Genomic DNA, 13,450 nt, shown 5'->3' on the forward strand with positions numbered 1-13,450 from the left:
CAAATACTCTTTTCCCCCCATCCCCCAAAAGAAAATCTACCTTTCACTGCTCATGTCCCTCTCTTTCCCACTTCTCTGACCGCATTTTTCCCTCCTCTCGAGTAACTATGATGCTTCCTATTATTTAAAGTTTCAACGGCAATAATTATTCGTTGAACCAATCTTTCTACCAGGGCCTTGACCACTAGACCAGGTTTAAAATATCCAATTATTTAACATTAGATTCATGATCGAACCACCTTTTAAATTAAATAGCGAAAATATGAAAAGCAAGCTGGGATCATGGAGGTATTTGATCTGGCTTGGCTAGCTAGTAGCTACATTACATACAGATACGTCCAAGAGTAACAAACGTACACATAAAAGCTCTGATTCTTCTTTGGCTCTATCGGAAAGAGCTTTCCACGAGTTTACACTTTACACTACCAAGGAAGAAAATGGAGTCACTATTCACTAAGCTAATGCCTGATGAGTGATGAGTGATGAGTGATGAGTGATGAGTGATGAGTGATGAGTGACGAGTGACGAGCTTCATTCATCTGACCCACCCACGACCCTACTTTTACTATTTTTACCTCCTTCCTTCTAGTGTAAAATCATCTAATCTAAGTAATTAAACATTTTACTTTTTACACACTGACACTGCGAAATTAATATTTAATTTTTCTATGTTGAAAGGCGCTGTTCATTCATGGATGGATGGCTCTGGCTCACACAACGCGGTAGCTGGGAAGATTCGCACTCTGTTTCAACAAAACCCAAGTTATTATAATTAACTAGAACCATTCAATGACGATAAAGTTGAAAAGTAATACCAGCTCTGGAGGCATTGAAGGATCTCTTGCAGTGTAAGATGGCGCCTTGAATCCCATCCTGTTGCTGCAACAGCGAATCATCGCGTCGTTTGGAAGACACCGCCGGCGCCGCCGCAGGAGCAGCCGCCACCGCCGCCGAGGACGCCGAGCGGCTTTTCCCCAGATGCTTGCACACAACGCTAAGTCCGGCGGGCAGTTTTTGAGCAGTGTTGATGTTCTTGACGGCGGGTTGAGGTTGGGGTTGGGGCGTGGGTGGTTTTCCGGCGGAGGCTAAGTTGAGTTTATCGGCGTAGCGGCGCGAGACTCTGATGTAGAGAGGCTTGACGATTTTGAAGTACTTTTGCATTACTTCCTTGGAGAAGCGTTGTTTGTCTTCGGAAGGTGGGTCCTCGGAGGCGTGTTTGTGTGTTTTGTTGGGTTTGGAGCTGAAGAGGGAGACGATGGGGACTTCCTCCACTTTGAATTTCACTGTGAACAGCTTCTTCTCTTTCTGGGCCTCCGCCTCGCTGGGCTTCGGCTTCTTCAGGCCCAACATGAACACGCGGAACTTGGTCGCCGATTTCAAGAGGGAGGCCGTGAACTGAGGCTTCGAGTTAGCTTCCGAGAGGTTCGGATCGTTGCTCGAAGGGGAAAGCGTCAACTTAAATTCTTCTTCTTCCTCTTCTTCTTCTTCTTCTTCTTCTTCTTGCTCTTCGCTTCGGCTGGCGTTTTCCGAATCCTCGGGTACTGTGAACTCTAGGTCGAAGAAGTCGTCGTTTTCGTCGTCGGTTTCGTTGTCGACGGCGGTGAGGATGGTGGTGGTGGTGGTGGTGGTGGCGGCGGCGCGTGAAGCGGGATTGTCGGAGGAAGGTGGGAGTCCGAGAGCTCCGGCTCCTCTCCAGTATTTGAGCAAAGTGAAAGCTTCCATGGTTGGGAGAGCCAGTGAGAGAGAGTGAGAGTGTGTGGTTTGGCTTTTAGAAAGAGAATTGAGAGTTGGGAAGTGGGAGAGAAAAAGGGCTGATTTTTTTTGCTTAATGGAGTTTGCAGTACTGCACTAGTGATGACTCAGACAAACCTTTTATTTATTTACTTATTAATTAATTTTGTCAGATTCCTTGGTTACTTAGTCTTGCAGGACAGTCATGTGAGGTGAGTCAGATAAAAAGAGTAAATTTTGTGGGCAAACACACTCTACCTTTTATTTCTAGGCTGTGGCCTGTGGCCTGTGGGGGTAATATATCCTATACTCTTTTCTGGATTTTCATTATTTATTACAACCCTACAAACATAACATTCAAATTCAATTATTACTGCTATTAATTATTTATAAATTATTGCACAATTTAATTCTTTCTATACATATATTTTCACTCCATAGCCTCAATTGTTGCTGATCCGGCCATATGTACATGCCATGCCACCACTCAGATTCTACTGTACAATCCCGCCTTTTTCTCAAAATATTACCTTTTCTGTGCTATTCTTTTCACTCTTATTTTTCTTACCTTTTTACTCCAAATGTCAAATACTTGCTCTATCTTTCCATTAAAGTTTGAATTCATTTTATGTTAGAAACTCAATTTTTAAAACATTATTTTGTATCACTTAAAATTTGTTACAAATTACAAAAGAATTGTAAGTCTTATATATATATATATATATATATATTTTTAATAGATTTTGTAATTTTTAATAATTTTTAATTAATACAAAATGTGTTTTAGAAAACCCAAACTAGTCATAAGATAACATAGAAATGTGGATGGGAAACCATTGCATATATATATAAGAATAGAAGATTACTAAAATAATGTTTGAAGAAGATGAGAATAACTCAAATTGAGATCTCTCCGCTCCCATGACTTGAAGTCCCATGTGATTCTGTGAATATTATTTGTGGTACGTAGCTGTTGAACCAAGAAAGTGAAATTTATAATTGGGCGAAAGGTGGGCCTCCCGTATAATTAAAAATAATAATAAAGAAGGAAATGGGTAAGTCACGTGCTGAGCTCACTCATGGGTGTGGGGGGCCAGGCCCAAGCCTTAATTTTTAAACCAAGAAGCAGCAGCAGGTTTTTTTTTTTTTTTTTTAATATCAAAACTAGAATATATAATATAGTGAATTCTAAGATGAGGGAAAAAAAACCATCACCAATATGGGATTCAAAATAATTGCTGTATATATTATTTAAATAGATAAATTGTTGAGATGAAAGCATTTTCTGTATATATATTCGTCTATTTATCTTGTTTAATATATTTAATAGTTATTTTTTAATTCTACATGGGAGACATTTTTAACCTCTTATCATTAATTTTTAAATTTATTTACAGTCAATGTATAATTGTTATTAGATCCAGTGTTTAAATTTAAAATAGATAGACATTGAATATCCAGAACAATATATATAATAAGGTCCAAATTATGAGACATAAAGGTCGATATTCAAGATCAACGGTGAACGTATTGTTTTATGCATCCTTTTCTCCTTTATTTTGATTGAAAAATTGATATAGTCAAATACTAAAACTACGAATTTAGAACCAAAATAAAGATAATTTCCGATAAATGTTAATCTAGAATTTTAACTATTATTAATATTTGAACACAGACGCACATTATTGATTACTAGTATCATGCACTTCTTCGTCGTTCAAAGTTCAATTTTTATTCGCTATTTACATATACTATTTTTTTTAGCGTGTTTATTACGAGAGTCTCTATGTGAGAGAAAGTCAATTTTGAGTTTTTCTTCTACAATTAAGGATATCTTGTTTTGCTACAAATTAAGAGAAATGTGAGAGGGAAATTTTGTTGGTTTTCAAGTTTTGTACATTCATTCAAAATATTAGTAGAAATTCTGCCACTTGATTGTGTTTCCCTTTGTGCTTCATCTCTACATTTTTTATTTTTTATTTTGCATTCGTTCTATACTTTTTTGCATTTTTTCTCTGGTCCCAAGTCTTTCATGTTTCCTTTGTGCTCTATCTTTGCCTTTTATACCTTTTTGCATTTGTTCTTTACTTTTATGCATTTTCCTCTTATATGTACTCACTATTGTCAATGCTGGATGAAAATGAGCATTGTACTTTTGAAAATATAATAAGCTTATAACCACAAATCAATGAGAAAAACTAAATAAGTAAGATTAATTATGATAAAAATAAAATATATATACACATAACTATTAATTTCTAAAATTAATTATAACCTCTTGTCAAAAAAATAATTATTATAACCTTGACATTTTATTTCCTAATCAATTATTATTATAAATGCACTGTACACTTTAACATGTACTTCGTCATTTAACAGAAGTTAAATCATTTAGGTGAGTATGGTTTTCATTTAATAAAAGAATGACTTTGTGGAAGGAGGTTGCTGTTGCATGTCGGGCACGTGACAGATTTTTTCTTTAGCCTTGTTTTTCCCCATTGCACGTGAACTTCATTTTAGTTAAATTAGAGCATATATTATTTATGGGTAAAAACAAAATAATAAAGTTTCCATGTTTCCAGATAATAATCACCCTATCATCCAATCGAGTACTTTTTCTTATATTCAATCAAGTACAAATTTGCAAGGCAGAATTCCACGTAAATTTTACGCTGAATATTCATCATGCATACGCTGTATATAAGGTAATAACACAAGTAAAAATATGTAAATAAAAAGTCTCTTACTTACTAGCATGTTATTAAGTAACATTAAAGTAGACAACAAGTTAATTTCAAAGCCTCAGTTTAGTAAAAAAAAAGTCCCTAAAATCAATTCTTTTCCTCCATATTTCACAACTCAAGAAAATTATGGATAAAATAATCGGGAAAAAGTAGCTGCTATAGCAACATCATAATTAATTAACGGTTTGACATTTGATTTCTGTTTGAACGCTGTGAGAGCAAAAAAAGGAAGAGGGGAAACAAGTCCAAAATATATATATATATAAGAAGAAAAAGATTGATTGGATGCTTTTGGTTTTGGGGAACTGATGAGGGAACCAAACCCATCTAATATTGAAAACACTAAATGGTAATGATGAGGCTGTTTCATTTCATCTGAATTTGGGTTTGATTTGCTACTAACTACCGTTTGATCTATGGATATCATCTTCCCCATATTAATGACATTAATCTGAAGGGGGAAGGGATCCCAGAAAGGGGTATAATGCCACTCCCATAAAGGAAAACCAAAACTAAGTAAAAGGTTCAATGCAACTTGACCCTCGCTGAAATGATTGCTAATTATTAATTATAGTTATTGCATGGGGATCTGTTTGGAGTCTCGGGATCGGATTAATCTTTTTCTATTAACCGGCGAAATTATGAATGTTTGCAAGCTTTTTGACGTTGAAATCGCACATGAAGAATGTAGGCCGTTGATTATTTACACTCGTATTGTATATTGTTATTTTATGAATATAATAATGTATACAGTAATTATTAATTTGTTAGAAATTCAAATGATTGATACTTTAAAAGCAAAAACTCGCGTTATTTAGGGAAAGAAATCTAGCTACATACTTCCTCTCATATTGCATCTCAACACACATCATGAAGACGATTATTATATTACATTCATCACATCCCATTGTATGGGTGGATTGAGCTTTGTTAGCTTTTCAGCCTTGCAGTTTATTGATTTAGTTTTTAGACTCATTTTCACATGAATAATAATGCATATGCCTCAGTATATAAACATATAATTAACATTTTTCTTATAGAGTATTGGGTTACTTCTATTTATTTATTTTTATTTTCTAAAATTCTAATCAATTTAAGATGTTACTTTTGGTATTGGAGTAGTTGCACTCATTGTATCTTTGACGAGCAAAAAGGAAAGTAACCAATGAGATGCAGATTGTGATCAAAATCTTTTGTTTTTTTTTTTTTTACTTTGTCATTTCGATTTCTTAAAGTTTTTAAAGCAGAAAATAGAATAAATTTTGCATACTCAATATAATAAACATATTAACTGACATAAAAGAAATAGACATGTTAACTACAAAACATTAAACTACCCTCGGAGAGATTGATAATGTTTAAAAAAAAAATTAGGATGAGGCCCGTTGAAGAGTAGACAAACCGACATTCATAATTGGGCTTCCTTGATACTTGTTAATTTTGTGAGCCCAAGATTATTTGTGGACAATTCTGAGCTTCATCAGGAACACGTTATGTTTGTGCATTTTTAACAACAATTCCTATCCTCAGGCTTCAGCAATCCTTTGCCTTGTTCTTTTGTTTGTTTGGCTGATGATATGAATTGAATAATGCCGTTAACAGAATGAATCCCCGACGATCCTATTGATATAGCGATACTCACTAAGGAAGGGACACTGCTGCGCTGATAATAGTCATAGATAGTGTAAACTATTGAGCACGTGGATCTAATAGTGAAATTGTCATGGCTTGATTTGTAGTCTCGAGTTTAAATTTAAGATTTTGACTATGCAACTGTGGATAGAGAGTTTCGCCATATAGCAAATCAGTGATGTTATCCAGCGAGCAGAATTACCTTCATGTCTCCGTGAATTATGTGTATATATCATATATATACTATGATCATAAGATCATTTATTCTGTTATATCTAGATATCGACGTTTATACCTGATTTTCTTAATCAGAAGCGAAATACATTAATTCAGAAAGAAATTTGTATTTTCCCCCATCAAAACTAAAAATTTGCTTTATTTAACAGCAGAGATCGAAGGAGTCAACGTTGAATACTGCTAGCTTATGCCATAATATTGGTTCACTGACTTGTCGTTGATCTATTGTACATAAAAGGAACTTCAATGGTCGTCATCATAATAAAGCCACTAAACAATGCCACTTTTCTTTCATTGACCTGGCTACAACAAACTGTGAAAGTACCATTCTATGGGTTCTAACATAAGCTGTACAACAACAAAATTCACAGCCTACGAACGTGGCTAATACTTTTACTGGTAATTTGTTTTCCTCATTCTTCATTTCATAGAATACAAGACCTACTAGAAGGACGCAGCTATATATTGTATCATTTTCATAGGAAGTAAGATAATTGCTCTTTCTTCCTTGAACCCCCTTCCCCATACAACTCATTCCACTGCTTTAACTCACTCATTCCTGCCCCTTCAGCTGCGTAGCTTGCTGAAACCTGCACTCCAAGAAGATGGTCAAATGAAGCAAAGAAATTCAAAGTATATGATATAAAGGTAAATGTGAATCCTACTTGATTTCTATAATCAAATATTCCTTCACTAGTCTTACCTGATTCTTTGCCTCTATGAAGTCCCGCATGTTCAAAGGTCTAAGGGTAATAACTCTCTCCTGTTGAGCTTCCTCTTCTGCATCTTGGACATTGCTATTCTGTCCTTCACCACCTTTCTGCTTTTTCTCCTGCCGGAAACAAACACACAAATTGCAAGAAATCATATAACCAAACCACTATTTTAGACATTTTAAAATTTTCAAAGTTACCAGAGTTCTTAGTCTCTCTTGCTGAATCAACTCTCTAACAGGCCTGTAAGCAGCAGTTGTGCACAAGTTCTGCATTTAACAATCAGTGACAGTGAAAAATGCGTTAGGCATCAGAACCTCAAAATAGTAAAAGCATTTGTAGGTTAAGAAAATTGTATAATAAACCTTGAGATCACTTCCGCTATATCCTTCTGTTATAGTTGCCACTTCCTTAAAATCAAGTTTCTCGTCCACCTTCTCTTTTGCCAAAACAGTCCTCAAAATCTTTTCCCTGTTCTCCGCACTCGGCATCCCTACCATAATTCTGTTAACAAAAGACAAGCATGATAGTAAGTACTCATTATCAAACATTCTGAATTTCAGGGTCATCAGATTGCCACACACATGTAGCAAAGTAGAAATATTGCGGCAAGAACAAGGAGTAGAGTAGAGATATATACCTCCTTTCAAACCTCCTAATTATAGCCTCATCAAGATCAAAGGGCCTGTTGGTTGCGGCAAGAACAAGGATGCGCTCTCCAGGACTAGTCATAAGTCCATCCCAATGAGTCATAAACTCATTCTTTATTTTGCGCATGGCTTCGTGCTCTCCAACTCTGGTTCTCTGGCCCAGCATACTATCAACCTCGTCAACAAATATAATAGTTGGGGCGACCTTGGCTGCAAGTGTGAATAAAGCACGAACATTCTTCTCATCTTCACCAAACCATTTAGAGGTGACTGTAGACATGGATACATTAATGAAACTTGCTCCAGCTTCATTTGCAATGGCCTTTGCTAGCATTGTCTTTCCTGTGCCAGGAGGTCCAAATAGCAATATTCCCTTACAAGGCTTTAGAAGGCCCCCACAGAAAAGATCTGGCCTTCGAAGAGGAAGCATAACTAGTTCTTGAAGTGATTCTTTGGTCTCATCTAAGGCCCCCACATCCGAGAATTTAACACCAATCTCGTTTGCTGGTATTACCTCAGGCCTTATTCGCTTCTCAAACTCGTTATCTGGGGGAACTTCCTGCATGTGAATATTTGACAGTAAATGTCTGAAAGTGTATAATTTATGGAAACAATAAAAAGGGTGAGGCAATGCAACAGAAAAGAAAAGGGAATTAATGAGATGTGTATGCAGCTTAACTGCAATAACTATCTAGAGGGAGAGTTTGCTAATTTGCTTTGTTCGTAAACCATTTGCAGGCATGACTTTAATACTATTATAAAAATGTTTTAATTAAAAACAAGGAAGGAGGCTTACAACTTTGGGTGCAGGAACTGCATTTTCGCTGTCAGTTTTTGTCACTGAATTTGATGCATCGGCTTCGACCTTTACATCGGGAGCAGGATTCTCTGACTTCGCTTCTGGTTTCACAACAGCTGCTTCTTCTCTCGGCTTTATGCAGACGAGATCATAGAGAAAAAAAAAAAAAAAACACATCATATTAGTACCTGGTAGGTATTATTCACAACTTAATGCAGTCATGTCATGCAGAGCAAACCTCAGATGTTGTTACTGATTGGGCTTCTAATTTTAATGTATCTCTTTCAACGGATTTCCCCTCCTGGAATATAGTCAATGCATGGGACAAACTGTTTCACAAACAAGAAGTAAGTACATTAAATTTAGATGGTTCATGTAATTAAAGTTGCCAGTCTTACCTATTACATGGAATAACCAATTTGCCATTTCTGTATTCAGGATCTTTGCTAGTCATTAAATGATTAGAAATTGCTGACACAATAATCTCTTCTATATTGTTACTGAGAACCATTGTATCGGACACACAGATAGAATCCAGGTCATCACAATCAAGATCATTGGCAGCAAGAACTTCCATGATATGGTTCCTGTTATCCTGAATCTGTATCATCTTCATCTCCTCTTCAAATTGAGCCTTCCAGCTAACAAGATAAGATTCATCTTCTGGGGGGCGGATTTCTATGTTGTAGGGGAAGAGGGAATTGAGTCTATCATCCAGTTCTCTGTAGTCACTACCAGAATCCAGAACTCGTGAACCAAGAATCAAAATTGGTCCAGATAATTTATTCAGCATTGTCTGGAATAGTTTATATATCCTTTGTGATCTATCCAACAACTTGTCAGCATCCCGCAAATATAGAATAATGGGGTAGGTTTTTGAAACATAAAGTAGAACCTGCAAGTGAAATTTCCTCTTATCAAATCAATGTTTTTTGAGGATGTAAATTATTAAATTCAAGAAGACATGTTAATTTTAAACCTGAGAGCTCTATATATATACTACTCATTTTTTTTATTTTTTTTCTATCTCCAGAGCTCTCCATCACATCGCTCATCTTATTCCACACTTTCTCTCTCCACTCTTCACTTCCTATCTCTCCTGATTGTAGAAAAAGTTGAAGAAAACAAGAGTAATGTATTTAGTTTATCAAAAAAAAAATCACCTTGTAAATAGTTTGTATGAGAAGCTTTTCATCAAAAGGCCAGCTGGTCATGTGCTTCTGAGGAGCTGAAGGTATTTTACAATGATAGAAGGAATAAGGTGAGAACATGAGCAAATGAGAATGCACCAGTTTGATTCATAACTGATATGAATATGACTTAACTGTACATTGTGCTAGGGCTCAGTTTGAATAAACTTCTCGACAAGTATTTGAAGAGAAAAATAAAATGACTCAAAAAGGTAAAATGAGTCAAACTTCTCTTAAGCTAAAATAAACTTATCTATCTTAACATTTTTAGAAGCCCGCTCGTTTAATTTTTCCATATGTTGAAATGCATCGGTTGATGTTAACTAATGGAAGAAATTTAATTCATTTTATCTTAATTCATCTCATTTTCTTCTCCTTTTTAAGTGCTTGTTGATAGCTTTGTTCAAACTGGCTCTACTTTTCACTCTAAAAGATTACGAATCTGACTTATGTACTGAATCAATCCTATAAGCAAATAAAGTGTAACACCACATTACAAAGCATCACTTTGATGTTTTGTGTAAAAGTACTAAAAAATATGGGTTAGGTTTTGAAGCGTATTCAAGAAAACATGATGACATTGTAACCTTTTTTTTCTCAAATCATTCCTGAATCAGGTTCTCTGTTCAAAACTAAATCTCCAGCAAATGGTAACAGGTAATCAAGGAAAACCAATAGTTCTAACTGATTTTTTAAATGTTTAATTGAAGCTACCTGAATTTGTGGGATTGCATTGCAAAGTCAGGTTACTGATATTTGCAGAGGCAGACGCATTCCTCCGAAGCTTAGGAGGATTAGAAGATCCTTCAGCCTCCCTGCAAAAGAGAACGTATAAATTCAGATTTAGGATAAAGAAACTAACATGGAAATTATATATCTTCCCATAGTCAATTGATAAACATCATTTATTCTTACATTGACCGGATGTCCACTCCACTACTTTGTCTGTAGATTTTCCCTGCAAATAAAAGCTCCTGTTTAGGGATATGGATTATGAGTTGTTTAACAAATGTGCATCAGATGGAATGCTAGTAGTACCCCCGCCTAACATCTAGACCCTGAATTTTCATCAAGTAGAAACAATAAAGTATCAACATTTACTTTTCTCCTGATAAAACGTAAAAAACTTATTCTTGAAACCAGAACAATGCTGAAAAATAATGTATCAGTGATTAATAAAGCAGTTGGCTATTATGAAGCAAGTTCTCCACCCTATATCAGAAAATTTTCATTGATTTGTACCTTTAGGCTCTTCCCTCTGTGGAAAGAGTGATAAAGACCCAAATAGGTCAGATAACCGCTCCAAAGTTGACTCTGAAGTAGACCTTTTGAAAGACTGCAATCAGAAACAAAGGAAAAAGAATGCCGCGCAAACCCAAAGGTTAGGTCGAGAAAGTATGACATCTTCAACTATGATGCTTAGAAGTAAAAGCAATAAAAGATAAACTTAGGAAAAGCTTACCGATACTTTGTTGGCAGAACCATATTTACTTTGAATCTGCACACATGACAAACCAATCATTATGGACATAATTAACTTGAAAAGTATAAAATGAGAGCATAACTTTTCACACTCACCTTCAATGAAAAGTCAGATAGATCTAACAGAAGCAACTTTGCCTCAAAGTAGTGAGCTAAAGCCTTGGCAAGCACTTGTTGGTAAAGTTCTGTAAGACATGAAGGGGAGAAAATTCTAATTATCATGAAGGTAACAGTAGAAACATTAAGTTCATCAAACAGCATATACATATTCCAACTAACCTGCTGGCCCTGAAAGAAGAATAGTACGGCTTGCCGGAGCAAGATTCCGTGTATACTTAGAAACCTCCGCATGTTTCAAATGGACATAGGCAGCACTTGTTAGCAACACCCGTGTCTGCTCTCTGTCATCACGTGTAGAATGATAAGGGTTATATCATGGAAGAGATTGAAAATTGAATTAATTAAAAGAAGTTGCAGCATCGGATATTTGGTCACATTAAGCTTTCATTGAGCATATCAAGTACCATCGAGGGCGTGGTTTAGAACTAGTATCGAGTAAACTCTTCTCATTCAACAATAGTTACATCATAACAACTAAATCATGATCATGATTTTCCATAAACGGAAAAATATCGCGATAACATAGTTACTCTAGAATTAGGACAATACAATGTTGGAGCATATTGATCTTCCTTTTACGTAAATACGAAAACATGCACTGAATTTTCACAAAAGTGTGTGTGTATATATATATATATATAGAAATCCAACAGTGTAGGGAAAAAATATGGATTGAATAATTAAATATGAATTGTTGAGGTTTGCATGCACATAATAGATTAAGAGAAATGGTTGCATGTTAGGAAAAGATAAGAGAAAAGAAATGATGGAGGGGACAACATACCTAAGATGATAAGGGAATTGATCAAAAGTGACCTTGCTATCTCTGCCATCGATAATTTGTCGAAGCATTTCGTGCTCCATGTTCTCAGGATTAACGGCGTTTGAGGATGGATTGTCATTAGCACCCCGTTTTTGTCCAGAAGCCAAGCCAAGGCCCACTCCCACTCCCACCCCAACACTCAGCGCCGATAACAATACGTTTTTATGTTCCATCGCTGTTAATTATTTTCCTTTCACACAACAACACACATGTTTTTTTATTTAAAAAAAAAAAAAGTAACCGCAGAAGTTAGTTTGTGAATCCCCGACATGGGGAAAAGAAGTAGGAATCAAGAAATAGCGAAAGATGTTTTTTTAAGGAAAGCGTGTCTGTGATGGTATTTGTTTGTTTGAGTGCGAAATAAACGGCGATACCTCAGTTCCCGCTATTTCTTCATATCCCTATTTTGTTACGTGTCACTCTTTTAACGCTTTATTTTTAACTTTAACAAAATGCTAATTTATGGCACCTAATGCTAGTATGGCATATCTCCAACTCTAGGATCCCATAATTTCTAAATGAATATAGCACATTCAAATTCTTAGTTGAACTTCAAATTGCCTCCCAAGTGGAACTAACAACTATTTGGTGGATTTTTTAATTTTAAAATATATATAATATACAAATTTAAAAATATGTATAATCAAATCAAATAAATTAATAAAAATATTTAGATTTAACAAGAACAATATTAATAGATTTTAAGAGTTTAACAAGAAAAAAAATAATATAAGATTTTTAAATTGTTAATTTGAGAATTAACAAATTAACATAAACAAATTGAAATCTTGAGTAGATTAACCATGTCACTTACGCATGTGGTTAGAAATTCAATTCTTGATGAATATGTATAAAAAATATTTGTGAAGAGAAATCAACCCTTTAAATAAATTTTAGAATCTCAAAAGATCAATTCTTAATTTTTTGGTTAGGAATTGTTTAGTTCAACAAAAATAAAATGATTGACATCAAATAATAATTTGAAAATTTTAAAATATATAAATAATATTAAATAATAATAAAGTCGTAAGCTTAAAAAAATAGTAAATGAAAAAAATCACATGTAAGAGTAAAAGCTTAAATTTATAATATATGAATGAATTTTTATCACACAATGTTATATGTTCCCCCATATATCTTAAAATCAATATTTTATTTTGGGAATCATTAAATTTACAATTTAATATGTGCTACATATCATGTTATCATTAGCTCAATGCATTATTTTTCTTTTATAACTAAGAAGGTTCTTATTGAAATTTACATACTATCTAGTTTAAGGAGGGAAGAAGAGAGAAAATTCACCGGTCGAGAAAAAACAATGTCCTT

General features: G+C 34.8%; 2 protein-coding genes across 3 annotated transcripts; both read right to left on the bottom strand.

Moving 5' to 3' along the window:
- Nucleotides 1–289: 289 nt before the first annotated feature.
- On the bottom strand, nucleotides 290–1,959 carry LOC109789990 (putative membrane-associated kinase regulator 2). Of its 2 annotated transcripts, none has more exons than XM_020349071.3 (2): nucleotides 820–1,959; nucleotides 290–743 (listed from the first exon to the last, which is right to left on the bottom strand). In XM_020349071.3, the coding sequence occupies exons 1-2, from the start codon at nucleotides 1,720–1,722 to the stop codon at nucleotides 711–713; spliced, it is 936 nt and encodes a 311-aa protein (XP_020204660.1). In that variant the 5' UTR covers nucleotides 1,723–1,959; the 3' UTR covers nucleotides 290–710. The 2 variants fall into 2 exon arrangements, with proteins under 2 accessions (XP_020204660.1, XP_020204659.1); XM_020349070.3 differs by having other exon boundaries at nucleotides 816–1,954.
- A 4,543-nt stretch (nucleotides 1,960–6,502) lies between these two features.
- Nucleotides 6,503–12,438, bottom strand: LOC109789991 (uncharacterized). The gene is made up of 16 exons (XM_083066848.1): nucleotides 12,083–12,438; nucleotides 11,458–11,579; nucleotides 11,275–11,363; nucleotides 11,159–11,194; nucleotides 10,939–11,032; nucleotides 10,612–10,654; nucleotides 10,411–10,511; nucleotides 9,670–9,734; nucleotides 8,905–9,401; nucleotides 8,745–8,835; nucleotides 8,504–8,638; nucleotides 7,698–8,266; nucleotides 7,423–7,561; nucleotides 7,258–7,326; nucleotides 7,048–7,176; nucleotides 6,503–6,934 (listed from the first exon to the last, which is right to left on the bottom strand). Exons 1-16 carry the CDS (start codon nucleotides 12,292–12,294, stop codon nucleotides 6,821–6,823), a joined length of 2,505 nt encoding a protein of 834 aa, XP_082922974.1. The 5' UTR covers nucleotides 12,295–12,438; the 3' UTR covers nucleotides 6,503–6,820.
- Nucleotides 12,439–13,450: the final 1,012 nt, after the last annotated feature.

This window comes from Cajanus cajan, chromosome 11, assembly GCF_000230855.2.
Source record: "Cajanus cajan strain Asha chromosome 11, NIPB_CcT2T_4, whole genome shotgun sequence".
Lineage (NCBI taxonomy): Eukaryota > Viridiplantae > Streptophyta > Magnoliopsida > Fabales > Fabaceae > Cajanus > Cajanus cajan.

Bases quoted from the DNA above. Each gene is read 5' to 3' on its own strand.
- LOC109789990 (XM_020349070.3), bottom strand. From the start codon at position 1,722: ATGGAAGCTTTCACTTTGCTCAAATACTGGAGAGGAGCCGGAGCTCTC. The intron at 744-815 runs GTATTACTTTTC...TTGTTGAAACAG, and splicing joins CTTCAATGCCTCCAGAGCTG to AGTGCGAATCTTCCCAGCTA.
- LOC109789991 (XM_083066848.1), bottom strand. From the start codon at position 12,294: ATGGAACATAAAAACGTATTGTTATCGGCGCTGAGTGTTGGGGTGGGA. The intron at 9,402-9,669 runs GTGATTTTTTTT...TTTCACTTGCAG, and splicing joins TCATACAAACTATTTACAAG to GTTCTACTTTATGTTTCAAA. The intron at 7,562-7,697 runs GTATATATCTCT...TTTTGTTAACAG, and splicing joins ATTAGGAGGTTTGAAAGGAG to AATTATGGTAGGGATGCCGA.